This window comes from Mastigoproctus giganteus, chromosome 6 (assembly GCF_048544385.1).
Source record: "Mastigoproctus giganteus isolate SK-2022 chromosome 6, ASM4854438v1, whole genome shotgun sequence".
Classification (NCBI taxonomy): Eukaryota; Metazoa; Arthropoda; class Arachnida; order Uropygi; family Thelyphonidae; genus Mastigoproctus; species Mastigoproctus giganteus.
This window is the reverse complement of record NC_143580.1, coordinates 52,882,281-52,907,489: the sequence shown is the minus strand read 5'-3', so window position 1 is coordinate 52,907,489 and position 25,209 is coordinate 52,882,281. Positions and strand designations below refer to the sequence as shown.

General features: G+C 37.7%; 1 protein-coding gene across 1 annotated transcript in view; it reads left to right on the top strand.

Moving 5' to 3' along the window:
* Window positions 1-25,209, top strand: part of PCID2 (PCI domain-containing protein 2) — a 138,400-nt gene that overhangs the window by 73,918 nt on the left and 39,273 nt on the right. The window contains exon 10 of the mRNA XM_090375136.1: window positions 8,085-8,131. Within this exon, the coding sequence (XP_090231262.1) occupies window positions 8,085-8,131 (47 nt within the window). The remainder of the gene's footprint in view (window positions 1-8,084; window positions 8,132-25,209) is intronic.

Sequence of the window (25,209 nt, the reverse complement as noted above, 5' to 3'; positions counted from 1 at the left end):
AAAGGAGGATCAAAGGGCAACACAAGTAATTATAGACCTGTTAGTTTAATTTCTGTTCCAGGAAAATTAATGGAGGCACTGGTTAAAGAAACACTGCAAGATCATCTAGACAAGACTTCAGTTATAGCTAGGAAAAAGCATGGTTTTGTTAAGGGAAAGTATTGCCTGACCAATTTGATTGGATACTATGATGTGGTCACAAAGGAACTGGATGCAGGGAATAACTTTGATATCATATGTTTGGATCTTAGAAAGGCTTTTGATACAGTTGCACATGGAAGACTGCTGAACAAATTGGAGCAGTGTGGCATTGCAGGCAAACTGCTGCTATGGATAAAGGGATGGTTGAGTGGGAGAAGACAGAGAGTGGTAATCAATGGACACTGCTCATCATGGACTAATGTTATTAGTGGAGTCACTCAGGGTTTAGTGTTGGATCCATTGTTGTTTTCTGTATTTATAAATGATATCGATGATGGTATATCAAGCTTAATGTCCAAGTTTGCAGACGATACGAAGGTTGGCAGAGTTGTTAAGGACACTAATGACAGTATGCTGCTGCAACAGGATCTAGAAAAGTTGAGCAGATGGGCTGAGATGTGGCAAATGAAGTTTAAAATTGAGAAATGTAAAGTACTACATATGGGAAGCAGCACCCCCAGAGCAACGTATCAACTCTGTGGTACTACACTGACAGTGGTAGAGAATAAAAATGACCTGGGGGTAATTGTGCAAGCAGATATGAAATTTTCTGAACAGTGCAGACAGGCTGCAAGAGTAGATCATGGTGTCTTGTCAATGATATACAGGAATTTTTCTAGTAGGGATAAGGAGGTAATTATCCCCTTGTATAAGACAATAGTCATGCCACACCTTGAGTACTGTATACAGGTCTGGAGGCCTCATTTTAAGAAGGATGTAGAGCTATTGGAACGAGTTCAGAGAAGGGCAACGAGATTAGTGAATGGAACAAATAAGGTGTTGCTCTTACGAAGAAAGGCTTAAATTTTGCAAATTACAGTGTCTGGAGACTAGGCACCTGCGAGGTGATCTGATTGAGGTGTATAAAGCCTTGAATGGTTTGAGCATGCTCAATGCTGATGGGATTCTTCCTCTTGCTCAGGGCACCTCCGTAGCCAGGTGGGAAGGAGCAGCAGTGCGTACCGCACGCTTCTTGATTAGACCGGGGTTCGAGCCTGTCACCATCAAATACGGAGGATGCAGAAAGGTCAGGGAATGACTATCACATATCACGGAGCAATATGGCCTTAGTTGCTAATGCTCCTAAACCAAAACAACAAACAACAACAACCTCTTGCTCAGAATAATCATCTGAGAGGGCATAAATTGAAATTGAGTAAAGAGAGACGTAGGATAGATGTACAGAAGTTTGCCTTTAGCCAGCAGGTAGTTGGCTGGTGGAACAGACTTCCATCCTTGGTTGTGGAAGTTGGTAGCCTAAATAAATTTAAGGCTGAGCTGGACAGGTATTTGGAACGAACAGAGGGGTGAAATGGGAGCTGGTTTTTTTTTTTTTTTGGCTGATGCTGCATTAGCTTGCTTTCTTGCATCATATGCCTCTACTAATGCTAATGTTAATAATGTTTTTGTACTGTACTATATAGAGATTTTGGAATTTTCTTGGACTACCGTGAGTCAATGTTTGTTTTTAGTGTTGTTACAGAAATGAACCATTGTCGATAACCAGAACTGTTCATCATTACTATCTTCACATGCTCAACAGCAGAAAGTTTTCCTGTTTCTCAACCAAGGAAAGTTTCAGTGCTGCTGCTCAAGAAACTTCATGGTGCTACAGAAGGAGTACCCCCGAACTATTAATGATGTCACCAACAGGTTGTCAGATTTTAAGGGGGGTAAAAAGAATATTATTATTCATGTGGGGCCTAATGACATTAAACGTACACGATCTGACAATTTGTTGGAAAAATACAGGACCATGCTGAGGAAATGCCGCGAGCTAGGCCCAACGTCTACAATTGTGCCCTGACACGATAGGAGGAGTTATATGTTAAAAGCCTTGTGGATTAACTCAAGACTTGAAGGACTCTGCAAGGCTTTAGGGGGGAAATTTCGATCAGCTAGGCCCACACTTGTAGGTAGAAGGAATTTGTTTTGTAGAGATGGGATATACTTAAACAAAGGTGGTGCAAAAGTTTTTGCCAGTATTATTGAGGATACCTTAAAGGTTCAGGGAAACTGCTAGTTAGGGGGGATGTGGGTAATACTGACACGCATTTATCAGATAATTTTGGTCAAAGTAACTCTTGTACATATCTCAAGAGTGTTATCTGTTACCCCAACTGGACATATTATCTAGATGTTCTGGGGGCAGAAACATTTCAAGTGAGCGGGTAGCTAATGCCAGGGAAGAGAGTCTAAAAAATTTCAAGGGTTGTGTTAGAGTTGTTAAATATACAAGAACAGTAAGTCTTAATTGTTTATATAGTAATGTTAGAAGTGTCGTCAATAAAATGAGCGAATTCGAACTGCTGGTTAAAACAAGTAACACAGACATAATAGGGCTTACGGAAACGTGGTGCCACCCGGAAATTAGGGATGATGAATTTCAGTACGGCTTGTATAATGTATTTAGGAAGGATAGAGTAGATAGAAGGGGTGGTGGGGTAAAGCTTCTTATCAAAAGCAGCCTGAGTGCGACAATAGCTTTCCCAAATTCAGACATTTCACGTGCTAGTATAGAATCTGTATGGTGTGAGATAGTTGGAAACAAAGGTATAATGTGAGTAGGAGTAATCTACAGACCAAGTGATTGTGAAGATTATGACGAAAGCCTCTGCATGCAAATGGAATGGGCAAGTAAGCGTCAATGTCTTATTATGGGTGATTTCAATTTGCCTCTAATTGATTGGAGTAAATGGGAAGGAAACTCAACATGGGGAACAAAATTTTTAAATCAACTAGATGATTGTTATTTTTATCAACATGTCAGGGAAAGTACTAGAGAAAAGAATATCCTAGACCTCATCATCACCCATGAATCAGATGACATAACAGGGCTGACAGTAGAGAAACCAGTAGCAGGAAGTGATCACGGAGTTCTACGGTGGATGATGAAGAGAGAGGTAGCAGTAGTAAAAGGCAAAGGAATGGGTTATAATTTCAGAAAACAAAATTACGATGCCTTAAGGTGCTACATGGCCTCTATTAATTTGGGTAGATATTGCACAGAGAATGAATACAATTGAACTTTGGTATGCTTTTAAAACGTTAATCACAGATGCCTTGAATACGTATTTACCATTTAAAAAAATACTCCACAAAGAGGGTTCCAAGTTGGATGAATAGTGAAGTTGCCACATTACTTGAGCAGAAAAAGGTGGCATGGAAAAGTTACAGAGCAATAAAAAGTACTGAAACCTATAATAGCTACAAGATGATCTGTAATAGAACACAGAAAAGGTTCGACAGGCAAAGGTAGTTTATGAGAAATCGCTAGCAAACAGGGGAGATAAGGAATTCTTCACATATATAAATGCTAAGAAGAGCAGGACAAACCAGATCGGCCCTTTACGTAAGGGAAAGGGATAGTATTAAATACACCATCTGCCTTTGCAGATGAACTCAACAGTTATTTCGCATCAATATTTACAGATGAAAAACCTTCTGTGGCAATGGGAAATTGTGGGAGCAAAGTTGAAAAATATGTAATTAATGATATTGAAATTTCGCAAGATTATTTAATGAAAAAGCTTTCAAGCCTACAGGCCGGTAAGGCTCCTGGAATTGATGGAATATACCCTATAATCTTAAGGGAGGCAGCAAGTGAGTGCATTGAACCATTGAGGCTAATTATGCGAGCATCACTAGACTCCGAGGAGATTCCGTTGGATTGGAAAAGTGCCATTGTATCTCCCATACATAAGCGTGATTCTAAGAGTGAAGTGGGAAATTATCGACCTGTCAGTCTGACTTCAGTAGTAGGGAAAATCATGGAGGCAATGATCAAGGGTGGAATTCAGGATCATTTGGATAGAATTGAAATTCTCAAGGATACTCAGCATGGTTTTGTAAAGGGAAAATCATGTTTAACAAATCTGGTTCGCTATATCATATATCTTGAGCTGGATTTAGGGAATAATTTCGACATTGTTTATTTAGATTTCAGCAAAACTTTTGACTCTGTCCCACATGAGCGGTTGCTTTATATGCTGTGGAACAGGTTGTAATCACTGGGAAAATCCTTAGATGGATAGCAGGATGGCTTCAGGGCAGGAGGCAGAGGGTTGTGATAAATGGCTATTCCTCAGATCGGGTTGATATAAGAACTGTGGTTCCCCAAGGATCAGTATTAGGACCACTGTTGTTTTTAATTTTCATAAATGGCATTGATGAAGGGATAGAGGGCGTGATATCTAAATTTGCATATGATGTTAAAATTGGTAGAGTAGTTAATGAACACTGTCAAGAGAGAGACCTAGATAGACTTCAGGAATGGTCAGAAAAATGGCAGCTATGCTTTAATCCAACAAAGTGTAAGGTATTACACCTGGGAAACAGTAATTCCAAAATAACTTATTCACTTGGTGGAGTTCAACTAAACCCAGTACTGGAGGAAAGGGACTTGGGTGTTACGATATGGTCAGACATGAAATTCTCTGAGCATTGTAAACAGTTTGCAAGGAAGGCCCATGGTGTCCTATCAATGATCTATCTCTACTTTTGCAAGTAGAGATAGGTACATGATAATCCCATTATATAAGGCTTTTGTTAGACCACACTTGGAATACTGTGTTCAAGTATGGAGGCTGCATCTAAAGAAAAACATTGAGCTTCTTGAAAGGTGCAAAGACGGGTAACTCGCCTGGTGAGATCGGCAAAAGGGCATCCTTATGAAGAAAGACTTTGAATATGTGGGTTGCAGAGTTTGGAAACTAGACACCTTAAGAGGAGATTTGATTGAGGTGTTTAAGGCTCTGAGAGGCATCAGCAAAATGAATGAGGACGAAATTTTCAAGATTATAAATGATGCTAGAACTAGGGGACATAAAATTCAAGTTACGGGGGGAGATATTTAGATTGGACTGCAGGAAATTTTATTTTAGCCAGCAAGTTATAAATTACTGGAATAAGTTGCCTGCATGGATGGTAGAGGCTGACAGTTTGGGGAAATTCAAAGGTCATCTAGATAGTACCGTCGGGTGAGGGAAACACATAGGATGATAGGTTTAATTTCCTTTTCTTTTATTAATTATTAGTTTGGTTTTTTTATCATTGTTTTATTCGTTTTTTTTTTTTTTTTTTTTTTTTTTTTGGCTTGTGCAGCATAAGCCATAGGCTTTCTTGCACCATGCGGCCATTACTAATACTAACTCGGTAGTCTTTTCAGTCATAAACCAAGGACTGAGTCTTCCAACCCCAATTCCTTTTCATATTGGTCAAGATTTCTCTTCTATGCAGATTTAAATGTTGTGCCCACCAGGTACAGAACAGGAGTTTGTTAATACAACCTTTTCTTTAGGTCTTTTAGTCATACTCTTCACTGATGAGGTAACAAAAAGCACTGAAATGGCCATAGGAAGAGTGGCATTTGCATTCATATCTTGGTCGATAATAATCCGGTCATAGCCCAGTTTAGTTGGCATTACTTTGTTTATTAAATGGTCTCACACTTGGTATTTCATTATACTATCATTTGGGGATCACTCCCTGATCAAAATGATCCCCATGATAAAAAATAAAATGTAGTAAAGCATAGTTCTTTTAACTAAATTTCACTCTCCGCTACCCGTTTCCCAAAACACCCGTCCATCCCCTCTAACAGTTTGCCTAGTTTGTCTTGGGTCAAACTACCCACCTCTGCAACACCAGATGGAAGTTTGTTCCAATAATCAGCTACCTTCTGGCTGAAGACAAACTTCCAAACATCTATCCTGCAACCATCCTTCCTCAGTTTAAATTTATATCGCCTTTTGTGTAGCATGAGCAACAGAAAGGATACCATCAGCATTGAGTTCATCCAATCCATTCAAAGCTTTAAACACCTCAATCAGATCTCCTCACAGGTGCCTATTCTCCAGGCACTACAGTTTGCAGAACTGAAGCCTTTTGTGGTCAGAGCACCCTTTTGTTCCCAACACCAACCTTGATGCTCTTCTCTGTACTCCATTCCAACAGATCCAAATCCTACGATTTGGATTTGGATTCCAGACTGGAGGCTTCCAGATCTATATGCAGTACTCAAGATGTGACCCATTGTTTGTGCAACAGGATAATCAACTCCTTATTCTTACTGCCCTCGTGGGTAGCACAGTTGGTACGATCGGCGTCCTACCCACACCAGGTGGGAAAGACCTGAGTGAATCCCATCAGTAAAAGACCCATAAAAATTCCTTCATATAGAAATTTTTATGGGTCTTTTTCGCAATGTGGCTGATTTAGTTGGTCTCAGGTGAGGGTAGCATGGTTTTTCTCCCTGAAACTCAGGGTTTTTTGTCCAGCAAAACAGAAAATCGACCTCAGAACACACTCAATTCATAGATAATATACACAGAGCAACATGGCCTAAGTAGCCAATGTCCCTAAAACCCAGTAACAACGTTATCCCTACTGGCAAAATTCCTGAATATCATTGACAACACTCTATGAGCCATCTGTAGAAAACTTCATATCTGACTTTTTATATCTTGCTCAGAGAACTTCATATCTGACTGCACAGTTATCCCTAGTTCTTTTTCATTCTCTGCTACCTAAGTATGGTAACACACAGTTGGTATATTAATTTGGGATTATTGCTACCAACATGGAGTGCCTTGCAATTGTAAATGTTGAACTTCATATGCTGCTTCTCAGTCCGTCTCTCTAATTTTTCTAGACCTTATTGCAGTAGCATACCCTGACTACTGTTATTAACCACTCTGTAAACTTTGACATTAAGCCTGATATGCCTTCATCAGTATCATTAATACTGAAAACAACGAATTGAATCATTATCACATAACTGTGTAAACTTGAAATGAAGTAATGTATAGAAAATATAAGGGTTAATAATATTTAACTTTTATATTTTCTATACATTTTCTATAGAGATTAATTAAAAATAATTAATCTCTTCCATGAATAAATAAATGAGGGCAGTGGTTTAGTCATTAGTAATAGAATACTTTGTGGTATATATTCTCGTAAATTTAAAATCAGTTTACCGCTGATTAAATATTTTTGGATCATTTATGTGAATTATACTTTCTTTAATCTCTTCAGTGAAGGAGTTTCTTAATTGGTATCCCCCCAGTCTTTGTAATTGACAAAAAATATTTGCTTGGTTTGAAAATATCACAGTTAACACTGGTTTTTATGCTGTACTGCATTTCAGTTTTGAAAGGAAGCTCCAGTGAAATGACACTTTGCTAGGGCTTCCTTGCACCTTATGATTAATACTAAACATGCGCAAGATGATCTTGGTGGTAGCAGTGAAAACATCCCTTCAACAATAATTGTTGTACTAACAGAGTATGTGACAATGCTTTCAGCATTCTTGCCACAAATTGTAAACAAAATCATTCTGCCTGCATGACCGTAGCTTTGTGTTCAGGATGCAGGTACAGAGTTATGGACTTGGTGTGTTCAAATCAACACAATATCGAAAAATATGATAAAATTCTTTAGTATCTTGTAAACTCTGGTTCCATGTGGCTATCCCAGAGTGCTCATAGGACATTTATTTAAAATTTAAATAATCAGCTCTAACTGCCAAAATTAGGAAAAATCATTATGAAGGCACAGAACTGTTTCCTTGTGTTTTAAATGTTGGTCATTATTATAGACATCTCTAAGGAGTATAATGTTGTGAGACAACATTGTGACTCTTTGGAAGTAATGGGATGTGAGGACATGGAACATATGTAGGAAATGCAACTTTCATTTTTTTTTTTTTTTTTTTTTTTTATCCTGTCCTGTATTGGAGAACCTATCACAGTGGTAAATAAGTGTTTGTATTTTTTTTGTAACTTATAATTCACTAGTTTGACCATAATCTCTTTCTTTCTGTTGCAGTCCCACATTAAGTTGGTACTGTTTTTTTTTTTTTTTTTTTTTTGTTATTTTAGATATTATGTTGGAAGAAAAGCCATGTTTGAAAGTGACTATAAAGAAGGTAAGTTTTCTATATATATGCTTATTTTGGTGCTAGTATTTGCTTGTCTTGTATACCACTGTCTTGTCTTTTTAGTATTTTTGTTATCAGTTACTGTATCTTGTGTATGCCATTTTTTCTTTTATAAATATATTTGCAGTTTTGAGGATCAGATACCTCTGCTTTCCAGATTTTGTTATATTAATTCTGATCCATTAGTTATGACATAGTGTTATGTGGTTTGTCTACCATTCCATTCTAGACAAGTCGTCTGTTTGTTGTTGTTGTTATTTGGTTTTTAGGAGCATTAGCAACTAAGGTCATATTGCTCCGGGGATATGCGATGGTCATTCCCTGACCTTTCCGCATCCTCCATATTTGGTGGTCACGGGCTTGAACCCCGGTCTAATCAAGAAGCATGTGCTGCTCCTGCCCACCCGGCTACGGAGGTGCCGATAAGTCTTCTCTAATAATTGATTCTCTTCAGAATTATTAGTAGAAGAATAATTTTTAATAATAAATGAATAAATAATAAAATACTAATATTATTTTAACTCATGTTTATCTCATTGAACCCTCTGATAGTGAAATATGATAAGATTAGGCTGACTGTAATTTCTTGAGGCCAAAACAGGACAGGGAGAAGAAATATTGTTCGGAAAGAGCAGAAAAAAATATTCAACAAAATGTTTTTAGGTCAACGTGGAGGGGGATTGCACATCATCAAGTTCATACCAAGAATATTTTTCAGATGAACGTATTTTGTGTAACAAATTTTGGTCTTTTAAGATCTTGTAAAACTTATCACACTCCATATTACAATTTTTCTTCATAATTAACATGGCTTTCAAGGTTTCAGCACTTAATCTGGATTTCTCCTTCGACCACATTCTATTCATTATGGAAAATATTCTCTCCATAGAAGTTGTGCTTCCAGGTAGGCAAAGAACAAATTCCACAACATAACTAAAATCCTGGAAAAGCTAAACAATTTTCACTCATTTCAGAAAATATTTGAACCCATCTATCAGATACAGAAATGTTTTCTTTATTCCGTGTGCCCAACTGCCTGACTTCTATTGCTTTTATAAGTGCCCACTGATCAAATATGCTCCTGTTCTTGTAATAAACTCCTCGTTGAAATTGGCCTGTATTTCTTTTCATTCAGGTACCTTTCTCAATAATACCCATTTAAATTTTTCAGTATTTCCCAAGCTACATTTCCACTTGTTTACATATTCTAAGCTAGTTTCATAAAAGTTCTTAACTACTTCAAAAAACTTGACCCCACTAATTTCAACTCCACCTATTAACATTTTTAGTTTATTTTTAATATCTGTTGTTATAAAAAGTTCGTTTTTTCTGGCTTCTAATATGTTTATAAGATTTTCACTATTCATAACGACTTCTGCAGCTGACATATTCTTTTTCAATAAAACTGATATATGTTCTGAATGTCGAAACTTGATCTCTTGTGAATGTAGGCGCCTCCGTAGCCAGGTGGGAAGGAGCAGCAGTGCGTAGCACACGCTTCTTGATTAGACCGGGGTTCGAGCCCGTCACCACCAAATAGGGAGGATGCGGAAAGGTCATTCAGGGAATGACCACCGCATATCCCGGAGCAATATGGCCTTAGTTGCTAATGCTCCTAAAAACCAAAAACAACAACAACATCTTGTGAATGTCGAAACTTGATCTCTTGTGAATGTCGAAACTTGATCTCTTGTGAATGACAACCATAATTTCAAACGGGTCTTCAAATAATTTTTTAAACATAACAGGACATTTCTCTTGAGAAAGAAAATATGAATGAATTCTGTTAAACATGCTTAAAATTCTCTGTCGATTGATGGGCCTAAGGCCAAAAATTATTGTACTTCCATTTTTTAATAATTTTGCATAATTGTCTCCTGCAAATTCACAAAAGTTTTTAAGTTCTTTGACTCTGACTGTATATATAAAAAAGTATTTGTATATTTTAACTGCAAAACAGTCAGTGTCAATTGGTAGATAATCAAGAGCACATGTAGACAATTGTGAATAATATGTGCACTACAACCAATAACATCTCTCGCTCCAACTCATTTTCAGTTTTTCTCCATGAACTATTTTTACTTTTACAACCCTAAAATTGGTGTTGGTATTATTGGCACAGAGAGCAATGATTTTGTTTTGTAAGGAGAATTTATATATTATTTTCTTCAGCATACTACTTTGTAGTTCGGATGTTTCATCAGGTAAAGAAGTAAAATCTATAATTTTAACTCTAATACCACAGTTTGGCAAAAAGTACCGCACAAAAATCAGAAACAGTTTCATGTCTTTTTTGTTTGATGCATCTAAACTTATTGTAATTCTTTTAGTTTCATTCAAATCCATTATTACTTCATCCTGTATATATGGTGATAAAACATTAGTAATTATTGCTCCTGATTTTGTACATGCGGAAAAAAATGTTGGTTAATAAATCTTTTTTATCAATTTTGACAAGCAGTCATTTGTATGAAAACTCTGATTGTGATGTGCTGTATGATAGTCAAAAAGAGCTTCGCATGCTGCCATTTTATCACTTTCTCCATCATCACGTCTTACGATGAACAAACTGATGCTTTAAACCGAATATTCAAAGTATTCTCAGCATCCTTATGTTCCTAGCTACATAGATGTTGGTTAATGTCAATCCTACCTCCATAAGCAACAGAAAAATGAACATTGCAATGTCGACAAACCAGTTTTGTTTTATCACTATATAAATTGTCCAGTTTAATAAATTTGAATTCTTTTTGTGAAGGTGTTCGTTAAATGTACAATTTCTCCTTTTTTGATATTTTAAATTTTGAGGCTTAAAACTTTTAAAATTATAAAATAAAAACTTTCAAGTGTGTGTTTATGCAACAACTAACACCTATACCTGTCATTACACGAATGACTACTACCTACAATGGCAGCCATCGTATGTTATAATCACGATTATAGGTTATGTTTGCCAATATTTAAGCATGTTTTTTTTAAAAAAATGGGGCAAAAATGATATTTTTACTAAAACGACAGGGCGGCCAGGACATAGCAAAAAAACAGCACTGTCCTGTTGAAATAGGATGTATGGTGAGCCTAGATAAGATATGATAAAAAATTATAAGAATTATCATAAACAAGTTTAAGGAAAAGAAATCATTTGTAGACAGTATGTCAGTTGAAGATGTTAAAAATAATGTGCATATATTTTCTGTAATTATGGGGAAAATATTTAGCCCACTGCACTTTTGATATTTAAGATTGTTTTGATCCTGAAAAAATAGGATCTCTACATGATCTGTGTAACTGTAGAGCCATCAGTATTCACTCTGTCCTAAACAGAATTATTGAACAGTTCATAATGGGTCAGATCGGTTCTTATTTGGCTACATTTTCGCAGTGATCTAAGTTTTCTTTTTAATTTTTTATATTTTTTTAGTAAATAATATTTACTAAACCAATAACTAAATAAATAAATAAATAAAATATTTATTTATTTTATATTTTTTTACTGAGTAATATCTTTTCATTTCAAAAAGTAAGGATTCACAAACCTTATTAACTGAAGTACAAAGAACAATTAGTTAATAAATTTTATGAGCTTGAAGTGCTAGTCAAAGGCACATATTGTTGGGATATCAGAGACATGGTGTCACACAGATATAAGCAGTGCAAAATTGGAATTTGGGAAGTACAATCTGCACAGAACGGATATAGACAGGGCAGGGAGGGAGGAGGAGTTATGCTGTTAGTTAAGAAACACATAAAATCTAAGGAAGTGCATCCAATTGATGTGGTGGACAATACAGTGTTGAGTCTGTTTGGTGTGACATAAGCAGTGGGAAAGGAAAAATGAGAATAAGTGTGTGTTATAATGAGCAATTGTGCAGAGAAATAGAGTGGGCCAGTAAATCAGAATGTCTTATAATGGGAGATTTTAACTTTTCAGATATTGCCTGGAACTTGTGGGTTGGTCACTTGCACATTAGCAAGACTTTTCTGGATTTATTGGATGACTGTTTTCTACAGCAACATGTTCGAGAGGAAACCAGAGGGAGTAATACTCTTGATCTGATTATCAGCAGTGATTATTCATGCATTAAGAATTTGCAGATAAAGGAACCACTGGGTGACAGTGATCACAATGTACTGACATGGGAATTACTTTTTTTTTTTTTTTTTTTTTTGAAGATGTAACCACCACTTGATACTTGAAGATGTAACCACCATCAAGGCTAAAGAGAACGGCTTTTGCTTTTGTAAAGGTGACTACAGGGGTCTCTGACAGTTTTTAAATTCTGTACAGTGGGATCAACTGATGCTGTTACCAATGTTGAATTCTAAATGGGAAGCCTTGAGGGACTTAATCTTGGAGGCTACTAGGCTTTTCATTCCAACTAAGAAATACTGTTCAAGGTTCAGGCCTAAATGGATGTCGGATGAATTAATGAGACTCATGGCAGAGAAGAAAAATGTGTGGGATGCATATAAATTATCAAGTGACACAGAAGCCTATGGCAGATATAAATCTCTGTAATCAAGTCACAAAGGAGATTAGGCAGGCGGAGGCAGATTACGAGAAATCTTTGGCAAAGGATGCAAAGAAAAACAACAAAGAGTTCTTTACTTATGTAAACTCTAGAAGGAAAAATAATGAATCAGAATGGACCACTTAACATAGATGGAGTGACTATTGATGATCATGCTCAGGTAGCTGATAAACTGAATGAGTATTTTGCATCTATATTCACACATGAGGCTTAATTCAATGAGGAGAATGCCAGACGTTTATCACACTCTAACAGGGAGCTAAGTGATTTTTCAATAACTGAGAGCAAAGCGCAGGAGAAATTGTTGAAGTTAAACATAAGGAAGGCACCTCGGGTGAATGGGATCTATCCAGTTATATTAAAGGAGGCAGCAAAGAAGGAAGAAAGCAAACCCTTAGCCATAATTATGAGAGCTTCCTTGGATTCTGGGGAGGTCCCCATGGACTAGAGGTGTGCAAATGTAATCACCAATTCACAAAGGGGGTTCAAAAGGTGATACAAGTGACTATAGACCTGTTAGCTTAACTTGTTTGCTTAACCCGGGAAAAATAATGGAGTCCCTGGTTAAAGAAGCATTGCGGGATCATCTAGACAAGACTGCAGTAATAGTTAAGACAGCATGGGTTTGTTAAAGTGAAGTCTTGTCTGACCAGTTTGATTGGATACTATGATGTGGTCACAAAGGAACTGAATGTCAAAAATAATTTTGATATTATATACTTGGATTTCAGGAAAGCTTTTGATACTGTTGCACATGGAATACTGCTGTACAAATTGGAGAGGTATGGCATTAAGGGTAATTTGCTACAATGGATAAAGTGATGGTTGAATGGGAGACGACAGAGAGTGGTAATCAATGGACACTGCTCTTCGTGGACAAATGTTATTAGTGGAGTTCCCCAAGGTTTGGTGCTGGGCCCATTTTTGTTTTGTGTATTTATCAATGATATTGATGAAGGTATATCAGGATTAATGTCCAAATTTGCCGATGATACAAAGGTTGGCAGGATTGTTAACGACAATAAAGACAGTATGCCACACCAACTAGATCTAGATAAGTTTGGCAAATGGGCTGAGAAGTGGCAACTGACGTTTAACATTGACAAATGCAAAGTACTGCATATGGGTAGCAATAACCCAAGGGAAATGTACCAACTGTGTGGTATTACACTTAAGGTGGTAGAAAATGAAAAAGACCTGGGAGTAATTATGCAGTCAGATATGAAGTTTTCTGAGCAATGCAGACAGGCTGCCAAGGCAGGTCATGGGGTTTTATCAATGATATATAGGAATTTTGCTAGCAGGGACAGGGAGGGGATTATCCCCATTGTACAAGGCAATTGTCAGGTCAAACCTAGAGTACTGTGCATATGTCTGGAGGCCTCATTTTAGGAAGGATGTAGAGTTGCTAGAATGAGTACAAAAAAAGGGCAACAAGATTGGTGAGGGGAGTTCTTACCAAGAAAGGCTTAAGTTCTGCAAATTGCAGCATCTGGAGAGTAGGTACCTGTGAGGTGATCTGATTGAGGTATACAGTAAACCTCCGCTATTCGCGGGGGTTACGTTCCTGAGAAATGCCACGAATACCGAAAACGCGAATACTGAGTTATGGCTCCCATAGTAATAAAGGGGTTCCATTCCAAAGTATGAAACATATAAGAAAAACTAGTCTAAAATTTTGTCTATATGTATTATATGTACCTTCATAATATGACTATGTACATAGACAGTACATAGTGAAATGCAAGCATATGGCATCGAAATGAAAATAAGAAACAATTTAATATTAAATGTAATATTTATTAGAAATTTCAAACAAATCTTTCAAACCAGTGCCTTTGCTAACTAAAAAACTTATTCCGCTAGTGCTATCACCAGTTTCGCTAAAGTGTTGATAAAAGAGTTTTGCCTTTTCACGAATGATGAGTGAACTTAACGGAATTTTATTTTGATTTTGGTCTTCTATCCACAGATTTAAAGCTTTTTCCATTTTTTTTCTAATTTAACATCAAGAGTTACAGAGCAAATTTTTGAAGCAATTAGCGTGTTTTCACGGACACTACGGCAGATTTTTTCTTCTGATTTTTTGATTGATTGTACAGTTGACTCATTGATTTTATAATGTTTTGCCACTGAGGAGACACTTTTACCATTAGAAATTTTGTCTAATAACTCAATTTTATTCGCTATTGTCATCACCTTCTTTGATCTTTTCACATTTCCCTTGTTATTCGTAGCCATATTTTTGTATGGGTTAGAAAGAACTAGTTGATAGTTGATTAAGTTGATAGCCTAAATAAATTTAAGGCTGAACTGGACAGGCATTTGGAACGAATGGAGGAGTGAAATGGGAGGGTTTTTTTTTTTGGTTTTTTTGCTGATGCTGCATGAGCTTGCTTTCTTGCATCATATGCCTCTACTAATGCTAATTCAGTAAATTTAAACAGTAATAACTTAGTTTGATTACTGTTTGTTGACTTTAGTGAAGAATTTGACCTAGTTAATTTTGCTTGACTTTTATTTTAAATAAATTGTATGCTCATAATTTAGGAGCATATTAAATTGGGTATTTACTCATATTATTTCAAAAAAAGAAAAGTAGCTGTTGACGTTGCCAGTGTATTTATTAAAAAAAAAATGTTAGTAAGAAAGGTAATGAATGTAATACCCACAACTGATAACATGATGTAAAAAAGTATGAATGCAATAAGTAAAACAGCTAACATTCTAAAAGAAATGGAGAGGTAAAATCTTTGCTATGTTGGCCTACCTTGGCATACCTGCTAAATACTTGACATCACTGAAACCTTCTGCATAGCTGCCAGCCCTCTGAGTTCACGATGGAGAATTTTTCTTTTTGACTTGATTTGATCTATTTGTCGTCCCACCATCATAACATAGTTTTTCCTCCATCATTTTGCAGTAGTGTAATTTTTCTCTATATTTTCTTTTCAATAAATAAAATAAAATAATAAAACTGCATTGTAATCAGATTTTTTAAAAAAAATTCTATGAATTTCTGCTTATTTTCAATAACGAATTAGCCTTCAGGTGTGCTGGTCTATATTGCAAAATAGGAATACAGGGTAACAGCATTGTTCTGTGTAATGTGGAACCTTTTCATTGTACCTGAAATTTTATGACATAAAATTCAGAAAATGTATGCAAGGTTTTCCATATATTGTAAAATATAAAAGCAATATGTTTGCTTTGTGTGTGAAATTTAGTTATGATTTTTAAATTTCAAGCAGTGGGAAACATGCTTGAATTACATATGCCTGATTACATGCATGTGTAATCAGACATCTACAAACAAATAAGTATAAGATAGCATGTATTTCATAGTGGATGTTGTGTGTAAGCAATTTTCATTGTTTACCATAGAATGTAATCTTCTTTTGAGATGTGCTAATTGTTTAGGGTTCAGAAATATTTCCCAGTTGCACAGATAGGAAAACAAGAGTAATGATGGTTCTGAAAATTGTGCAGTTTTTGATTGCATCAGATGGCAGTGATTAAAATGATTCCAAGCTATATCCCATTAGTGACCTATCATAATAATTTAAAAAAAAAAAGAGTCAAATAGAAAGCAGCTTTCTCTCAGTGCCAGCACTGGAAGGGGGCTCCACAGACTACCACATTGGGTATCTTTCTTCATCCTGATATCATTTGGATTCCTTTAAAAATCTGGTTTCTACTTAGTTCTGCTAATGTCCTTGTTATAGTAGGCTTATAAATAGCAAGTATATTAAAAGAGGAGATGTGCATTGGTAGTCATAGGCTGTTACTGTCATATCGTTAATTTGTGCGCTGAAAAGGAGATGAATATTTAGTGAGCATTTACTATTTAGAAAGAAGTGCTGAAAGGAAAGATAGAGTTAAACAGCTTAATTAATATATGTCACTGAAGTAAAAAATATTTTGAAGCATGTATGTACACATTGGCTCTTTCGAATAACCATTTAACTAGATCAGTAGAATAATGGAAACCTATAGCACAATGTACCAATGTGGAATTTACTTAAAATAAACGGAAGAGTTTTTGCTTTTGTAAAGGTTACTACAGTGGTCTCAGGCAGTTTTTAAATTCTATACAGTGGGACCAGCTAATGATGTTACCAACAGCAAATTCTAAATGGGAAGCATTCAAGGAATTAATCTTGGAACCTACTAAGCTTTTCATACTAAATAAGAAATACTGTTCAAGGTTTAGGCCTAAAAGGATGTCAGATAAACTAATGAGACTTGTGGCAGAGAAGAAATTTGCATTGGATGCATAAAATTATCAGGCAAAATAGAAGTCTATGGTAGATATAAGCTTCTCTGTAATCAAGTCACGAAGGAGGTTAGGCAAGAAAAGGGAGATTATAAGAAATCTTTGGTAAAGGATGCAAAGAAAAACAGCAAAAACCTTTTACTTATGTAAACTCTAGAAGGAAGGGGATAAATCAGGTTGGTCCACTTGATATCAATGGTTTGGCTGTTGATGATCATGATCAGGTAGCTGACAAACTGAATTAGTATTTTGCTTCCTCATTCACACATGAGGATTTTTTTAGGGAAGTGGAGGCCAGAAGCTTATCAAACTCTAACAGGAAGCTAAATGATTTTTTAATAATGGAGAGCAAAGCGGAGAAGAAATTGTTAAAGTTAAACATATGAAAAAGCACCTGGGGTAGATGGGCTCTATCCAGTTATATTAGAAGCAGCAAAGGAAGGAAGCAAACCCTTAGCCATAATTATGAGAGTATCCTTGTACTCAGGGGAGGTCCCTACAAACTGGAGATGTGCAAATGTATTCCCAATTCACAAAGCAGAATCAAAGGGTGACAAGAGTAATTACAGACCTGTCATTTTAACTTCTATTCCAGAAAATAATGGAATCACTGATTTAAAAAGAATTGCAGGATCATCAAGACAAGACTGCAGTTATAGTTCAGACACAGCATAGGTTTGTTAAGGGGAAGTCTTGTCTGACCAATTTGGTTGGATACTAAAATGTGGTCACAAAGGAACTGGATGCAAAAAATAATTTTGATATCATATACTTGGATTTCAGTATATGATTGGACTGCTGTAAAAATTGGAGCAGTATGGCATTAAGGGCAAGTTGCTGCTGTGGATAAAGGGATGGTTGAATGGGAGAAGACAGAGTGGTAATCAGTGGACACTGCTCTTCATGGACTAATGTTACACTGGTGTGCAAAATTTAAGGACCAGTCAGGTTTTCACCTGTAGCTTCTCATAGGAGTGGCCTAGATATGGGAAAAGCATACCAAAGGAACCTCGTGAGGTACAGAAATGATGAAGGAAACAACACTGACACAACAACGGAAACAAAACAGTACAGAGGGACTTTATTTAAAAATGGCAACATAGCACTGGCACTGCCAAAGATGGAACAAAGGGAAGAGGTGGCCTCGGTAGGAGATATGGCCACCGCTAATGTCAATGCAGGCTTTGCACCGCCTGTCCATACTTAGAACAATGTTGCTTGATAATTTCTTGCAGTAACATTGTCCATTTCTCTGTCAGCACCATCTTCAGCTGGTGAACGTTTTCTGGTGGGTGTAGACGTGCCGCTAGGCATCTCAGAGCATCCCATATGTGTTTAATGGGATTTAGATCGGTGGAACGGGCAGACCAGTCCATACGAACAATGTCCTCACTTTCCAAAAGCATATCAACTGTTGCAGTGCGACGGAGTGTGGCGTTATCATCTGTAAACACGAACTTAGGGCCAATGGCACCGCGGAACAGATGCACATGGGGACGGATTACTTCAGTACAGTAGCGTGCACCAGTTACAATACCACCTTCCAACAGTATCTGGAGCTGTGTACGTCCATCCAAAATAATGCCTCCCCAGACAAAAACACCTCGACCACCATATCGATCCCTTTCAGTGATGTTTATGGAGTGATACCGTGTGCCAACCTCTCGCCAGATTAGCTGACATCCGGAATCACCGGTGCCTCCGTAGCCAGGCGGGCAGGAGCAGCAGTTCGTAGCACATGCTTCTTGATTAGACCCAGAGTTCGAGTCCGTGGCCACCAAATACGGAGGGTGCAGAAAGGTCAGGAAATGACTACCGCATATCCCCGGAGCAATATGGCCTTAGTTGCTAATGCTCCTAAAAGCCAAACAACATCCAAAATTGCTGCTAAGACTGAATCTACTCTCATCAGTAAAGAGTACCTTAAGTAAAGGTTTTGTGGGTGTAACCTTAGAAATAGTGTTGGTCCTTAAGTTTTGCACACCAGTGTATTAGTGGAGTCCCCTAGGGTTCAGTGTTGGGCCCATTGTTGTTTTCTGTATTTATCAATGATATTGGTGAAGGTATATCTGGCTTAATAATATAAGTCACAGATGACACGAAGGCCAGCAGGGTTGCATTAGCATTAGCAGAGGCATTTGATGCAAGAAAGCAAGCTTATGCAGCATCAGCCAAAAAAAAAAATAAATAATAACCCACCTCCACTTCACCCCTCTGTTCGTTCAAAATACCTGTCCAGCTGAGCCTTAAACTTATTTAGGCTATCAACCACCACGACAAGGGATGGAAGTCTGTTCCACCAACCAACCACCCGCTGACTAAAGGCAAATTTCCGCACGTCTATCCTACATCTGTCTTTCCACTGTAATTTGCAAAACTTAAGCATTCTTCGTAAGAGCACCCCTTTGTTCCATTCACTAATCTTGTTGCCCTTCTCTGTACTCGTTCCAGCAGCTCTACATCCTTCTTGAAATGAGGCCTCCAGACCTGTATACAGTACTCTAGGTGTGGCCTGACCATTGCCTTATACAAGGGAATAATCACCTCCTTATCCCTGCTGGAAAAATTCCTGTATATCATTGACAATACTCCATGAGCTACTCTTGCAGCTCGTCTGCACTGTTCAGAGAACTTCATATCTGCCTGCACAACCACCCCCAAGTCCCTTTCATTCTCTACCACTGTCAGTGTAGTACCACAGAGTTGATACGTTGCTCTGGGGTTGCTGTTTTCCATGTGTAGTACTTTACATTTGTCAATGTTAAACTTCATTTGCCACCTCTCAGCCCATCTGCTCAACCTTTCCAGATCCTGTTGCAGCAGCATAGTGTCAGTAGAGTCCTTGACAACCCTGCCAACCTTTGTATCGTCTGCAAACTTGGACATTAAGCTTGATATACCATCATCAATGTCATTTATAAATACAGAAAACAATAATGGACCCAACACTGAGCCCTGAGGGACTCCACTAATAACATTAGTCCACGATGAGCAGTGTCCATTGATTACCACTCTCTGTCTTCTCCCCCTCAACCACCCCTTTATCCATAGCAGCAATTTGCCTCCAATGTCACACTGCTCCAATTTGTGTAGCAGTCTTCCATGTGCAACAGTATCAAAAGCCTTTCTAAGATCCAAGTATATAATATCAAAGCTATTCCCTGCATCCAGTTCTTTTGTGACTGCATCATAGTATCCAATCAAATTGGTTCAGGCAAGACTTCCCCTTAACAAAACCATGCTGTGTCCGAGCTATAACTGAAGTCTTGTCTTAATGATCCTGCAGTGCTTCTTTAACCAGTGCCTCCATTAATTTTCCTGGAACAGAAGTTAAGCTCACTGGTCTATAATTACTTGTGTCAGCCTTTGATCCTCCTTTGTGAATTGGGGTCACATTTGCACATTTCCAGTCTATGGGTACCTCCCCTGAGTCCAAGGAAGCTAATTATGGCTAAGGGTTTGCTTACTTCCTTTGCTGCCTCCTTTAATATAACTGGATAGATCCCATCCACCCCGGGTGCCTTTCTTGTGTTTATCTTCAACAATTTCTCCTCCACTTTACTCCCAGTTATTTCAAGATTCTGTAGCTTACTGCTAGAGTTGAATGTACCTCTGGCATTCCCCTTGCTGAATAACTCCTCATGTGTGAATGTCGATGCAAAATATTCATTTAGTTTGTTAGCTACCTGAGCAGGATCATCAACAGTTGACCCATCAATATCAAGTGGACCAATCTGATTCATCCCCTTCCTTCTAGAGTTTACATAAGTAAAGAACTCTTTGCTGTTTTTCTTTGCATCCCTTGCCAAGGATTTCTCGTAATCTGCCTTCGCCTGCCTAACCTCCTTTGTAACTTGGTTGCATATCAACTTGTATCTATCATAGGCTTCTGTGTCATGTGTTAATTTGTAAGTATCCCATGCATTTTTCTTCTCTGCCATATGCCTCATTAGTTCATCTGACATCCATTTTGGCCTAAACCTTGAACAATATTTCTTAGTTGGTATGTAAAGCCTAGTAGCTTCCAAGATAAGTTCTTTGAATGCTTCCCATTTTGAATTTGCTCTTGGTAACATCATCAGTTGGTCCCACTGTATAGAATTTAAATACCGTCTCAGTCCATCGTAGTCGCCTTTACGGAAGCAATAACCGTTCCCTTTACCCCTAATGGTAGTTACCTGTTTGAGTAAATCCCACTTCAGCACACTGTGATCACTGCCACCTAGTGGTTCATTTATCTGCAGATTCTTAATGCATGAAGAATCACTGCTGATAATCAAATCAAGAGTATTACTCCCTCTAGTTGCCTCCCAAACATGCTGATGTAGAAAACAATCATCCAATAAATCCACAAAAGCCCTGCTAGTGTGTGAGTGACCAGCCCCCAAATTCCAGTCAATATCTGGGAAATTAAAATCTCCCATTATAAGACTCTCTGATTTACTGGCCCACTCTATTTCCCTGTACAGTTTCTTATTATACTCCTCAGAGTCATTAGGCCTATAGCACACTCCTACTCTCAATTTTGATCTCCCAATGCTTATGTCACACCAAACTGACTCAACACTGCACTGTCCAGCGATGTCGACTGGCTTCACTTCCTTGGTTTTTATGTGTTTCTTAACTAATAGCATAACCCCTCCCCCCCTTCCTATCCTGTCTATCCTTTCTGTAGACGTTGTACTCCCCAAATTCCCGTTCTGCATCCCTTATATCTGTGTGACACCACGTCTCTGATATCCCAACAATATCTGCCTTTAATGTTTTGAACAATACCTCAAATTCATCAAATTTATTTACTAAACTCCTAGCATTGGTGTACATGCAAGTATACCTGCACCTGTTTCTATTCTTAGCTACCCTAACACAACCCATGTGTCTACTTGTACCGCAATGGCTCCCAGCAGTCTCTGAAGTTGTTAATGACTGCAATGACAGTACTCTACTGCAACAGGATTTAGAAAAGTTGTTCAGGTGGGCTGAGAAGTGGCAACTGAAGTTTGATATTGACAAATGCAAAGTACTGAATTTCGGTAGCAGTTACCCAAGAGTAACTTACCAACTGTGCAGTACTACACTCAAGGTAGTGGAGAATGAAAAGGACCTGGGGGTAATTGCGCAGTCAGATATGAATTTTTCGGAGCAGTGCAGATAGGCTGCCATTGCAGCTCATGGGATCCTGTCAATGATATTCAAGGATATTGCTAGCACGGATATGGAAGTGATTATCCCTTTGTATAAGGCAGTGGTCGGGTCACACCTTGAGTATTGCATGCAGGTCTGGAGGCCTCATTTTAGGTAGGATGTAGAGCTGCGCAGAAACAGCGCTACTGTTTGTGGCACTCGAGGCAAAACCTTGTCACACGCCTAATTTATATTGTATCTTAACACGCATATATATGCAATATGGCATCTAGCAGTGCCTATTTTAGGTGACACTTGTGGCAGGTGCCTCACTTGCACACCCAGAGAGAAAAATAATAAAGATTCTCTCTCTCTCTCTCTCTCTCTCTCTCTCTCTCTCTCTCTCTCTCTCTCTCTCTCTCTCTCTCTCTCTCTCTCACAGAAGGCAATGAGATTGGTAAGGAGAACAAAGGATTTCTCTTACCAAGAAAAGCTTAATTTCTGAAAATTGCAACATTTGGAGACTTAGACACCTGCGATGTGATCTGATTGAGTTGTATAAGGCCTTGAATGGTTTGAGCAAGTTCAGTGCTGATGTTGCTGAGGTCTGATGATAATCCTGTGTGTAGATATTGTAGTGTATTTTTAACTATTCATCATATTTTAGTAGAATGTAGATCTTTTAATAATGAATGCCATTTATGTTTTACCCATTTTTCTGAGCCTTATACACTCAGGCAGATTTTATCGGACGACGACAATGTGTCAGATGTACTCAAGTTTTTACAATTAATTAATTTATATAGTTTTATTTAGATTCCTTCAATATTTAATACACTATAACTGTGTTTATGCCATATATTATTTTATTGTATATTTTTACATATTTCTTATATATTTATATTTTATACCTTTAGACTTGGCACACAGTAGCCTTAGATGCTGATGTGCCATAAAACTCCTAATAACCAACCATCAGTGCTGATGGGATTCTTCCTCTTGCTCAGATTACGAACCTGAGGGGGCATAAATTCAAATTGAAGAAAGACAGTTATAGAATAGATGTGTGCCTTTAGCCTGTGGATGTTTGTCGCTATGGAAGTTGATAGCTTAAATAAATTCAAGGAAGAACTGGACAAACTTTTAGAGCAAATGGATGGGTGAAATGGGAATTTTTTGTTTGGCTGATACTGTTTGCTTTCCTGCATCATATGCCTCTACTAATGCCTATGCTAAGTCTAATTAAAGGTGAAATTAAAACTAATGAGAAAAGCTGTATGAGAAGTTTTTAGAATTAAATTGAAATGTTCATCAAGAAATCAATAGTGAGTAGCACTGATCCAAATCCAGTTCATGATCTAAAATATAGTTTGAAAGAAAACAAATTAATGACATCTCTAAGAGAAAAATCTTCTGAATTGCAAACTTTTGGTGAAAGCAATCCTAAACAGGTCAAACAAGCTGAAAACTCTAGGCATGTTATCCTCAGTCATGCAGAAAGTCTCCATTTCTTGAATAAAGCAATTTGATTGTTTCTTTTAAATGTTAATCCAAGGTTTGAAATTGAAACATGGCTCTTTGATCCAGTATACCTCATGTCTATGTACTATGGTCATTACTCCTGGATATGTCAAAGAATATTATGTACAAATCTGTTATATCAACACTTTTGGAATGTTCCACTTCCATTTGGCGCCCCATAGCCAGGTGGGCAGGAGCAGCAGTGCGTAGCACTCGCTTCCTGATTAGTTCGAGCCCTTGACCACCAAATATGGAGGATGTGGAAAGGTCAGGGAATGACCACTGCATATCCCCGGAGCAATATAGCCTTAGTTGCTAATGCTCCTAAAAACCAAATAACAAAACAAAACCACTTCCATTTTATATTGCTGTTGTTATCAAGAGTCTGAAACAAAAGCAGATTCTGTTCTGTTCTTTTTTTCAATGAAGAGGTACTTTATATCTATGGGGGTGGGATCAGAAAATATTTATATTCACCAAGAAGTAATTGTGATAGAAGATTTAAATAAACACCATGTATTGCACCGTTTCAACATAGTGGCCAGACAAAATGACACATTTTTGCCACCTCTCAATACACTTCAGCATTTTTGTAGAAGCTCTCTGACCATGATTTGGCAGCAGAAATCACCTTGTCATCATTTTCCATGAAGGTCTTCAGGGTAGGAAAGAGGAAAAAATCCAAGGGTGCAAGGTTAGGGGGAATAAACAGGATGTGACAATATCTCAAACCCACATTAGGCACACCTCACTACAGCACGCGAGGAATGTGCAGAGGCATTGTGGAGCAGGTGTACATATTTTGACAGCTTTCCTCGTTTTTTTTTTTTTTTTTTTTTTGTAGCAGCATGTATCTTTATGAAGAAGTTGGAATAATACTTCACTGTCACAGTACAGCCCTTTTGAAAGTAATCTGTTAGTATTAAACTATGCTGATCCCCAAAAACTGGCAGCATCACCTTCCCAATACTTGGTTGCACTTTTTCCTTTTGGGGGGGGGGAGGGAATGATTCTGCATGCTTCCATTGTTTTGACATTTGTTTAGTTTCAGGATCATAGTGATGGATCCAGGCTTCATCCTTGGTTACTTGCCATGAAAAAACTCCTCTTGCTTTTCATGGCACATCAACAACATTTCATGTGCTCATTGTGCCCTTTTCTCCTTCTGATAAGGAGGCAAAAGTCTGTCTGAGAACCCATCTAACAGACACTTTGCTCACATGCAACTGCTGATGGATGATGGTGTCCACAGACCCTTCACTAATTTGGAGCTCTTCAACTAGTTCTTTGATGCTAGTACAGCATCAAAGGATAAATGCCTTCCAGGATTAATGCCTCAATTTTTGCAGCGCACTCTTCTGTTACATCAGTTAGAATTAATAGAGGGATATGATACAAGAAAGCAAGCTTATATAGCATCAGCCAAAAAAAAAAATTCACATTTCACCCATCCATTCACTTTAAATGTTTGTCTAGTTCTGCCTTGACTTATTTAAGTTGTTGACCTCTACTACAACAGATGGAAGTTTGTTTCAACTGTCAACCACCCGGTGGCTAAAGGCAAAATTTCACACATCTATTCTACAATTGTCTTTCCTCAGTTTGAAATTGTC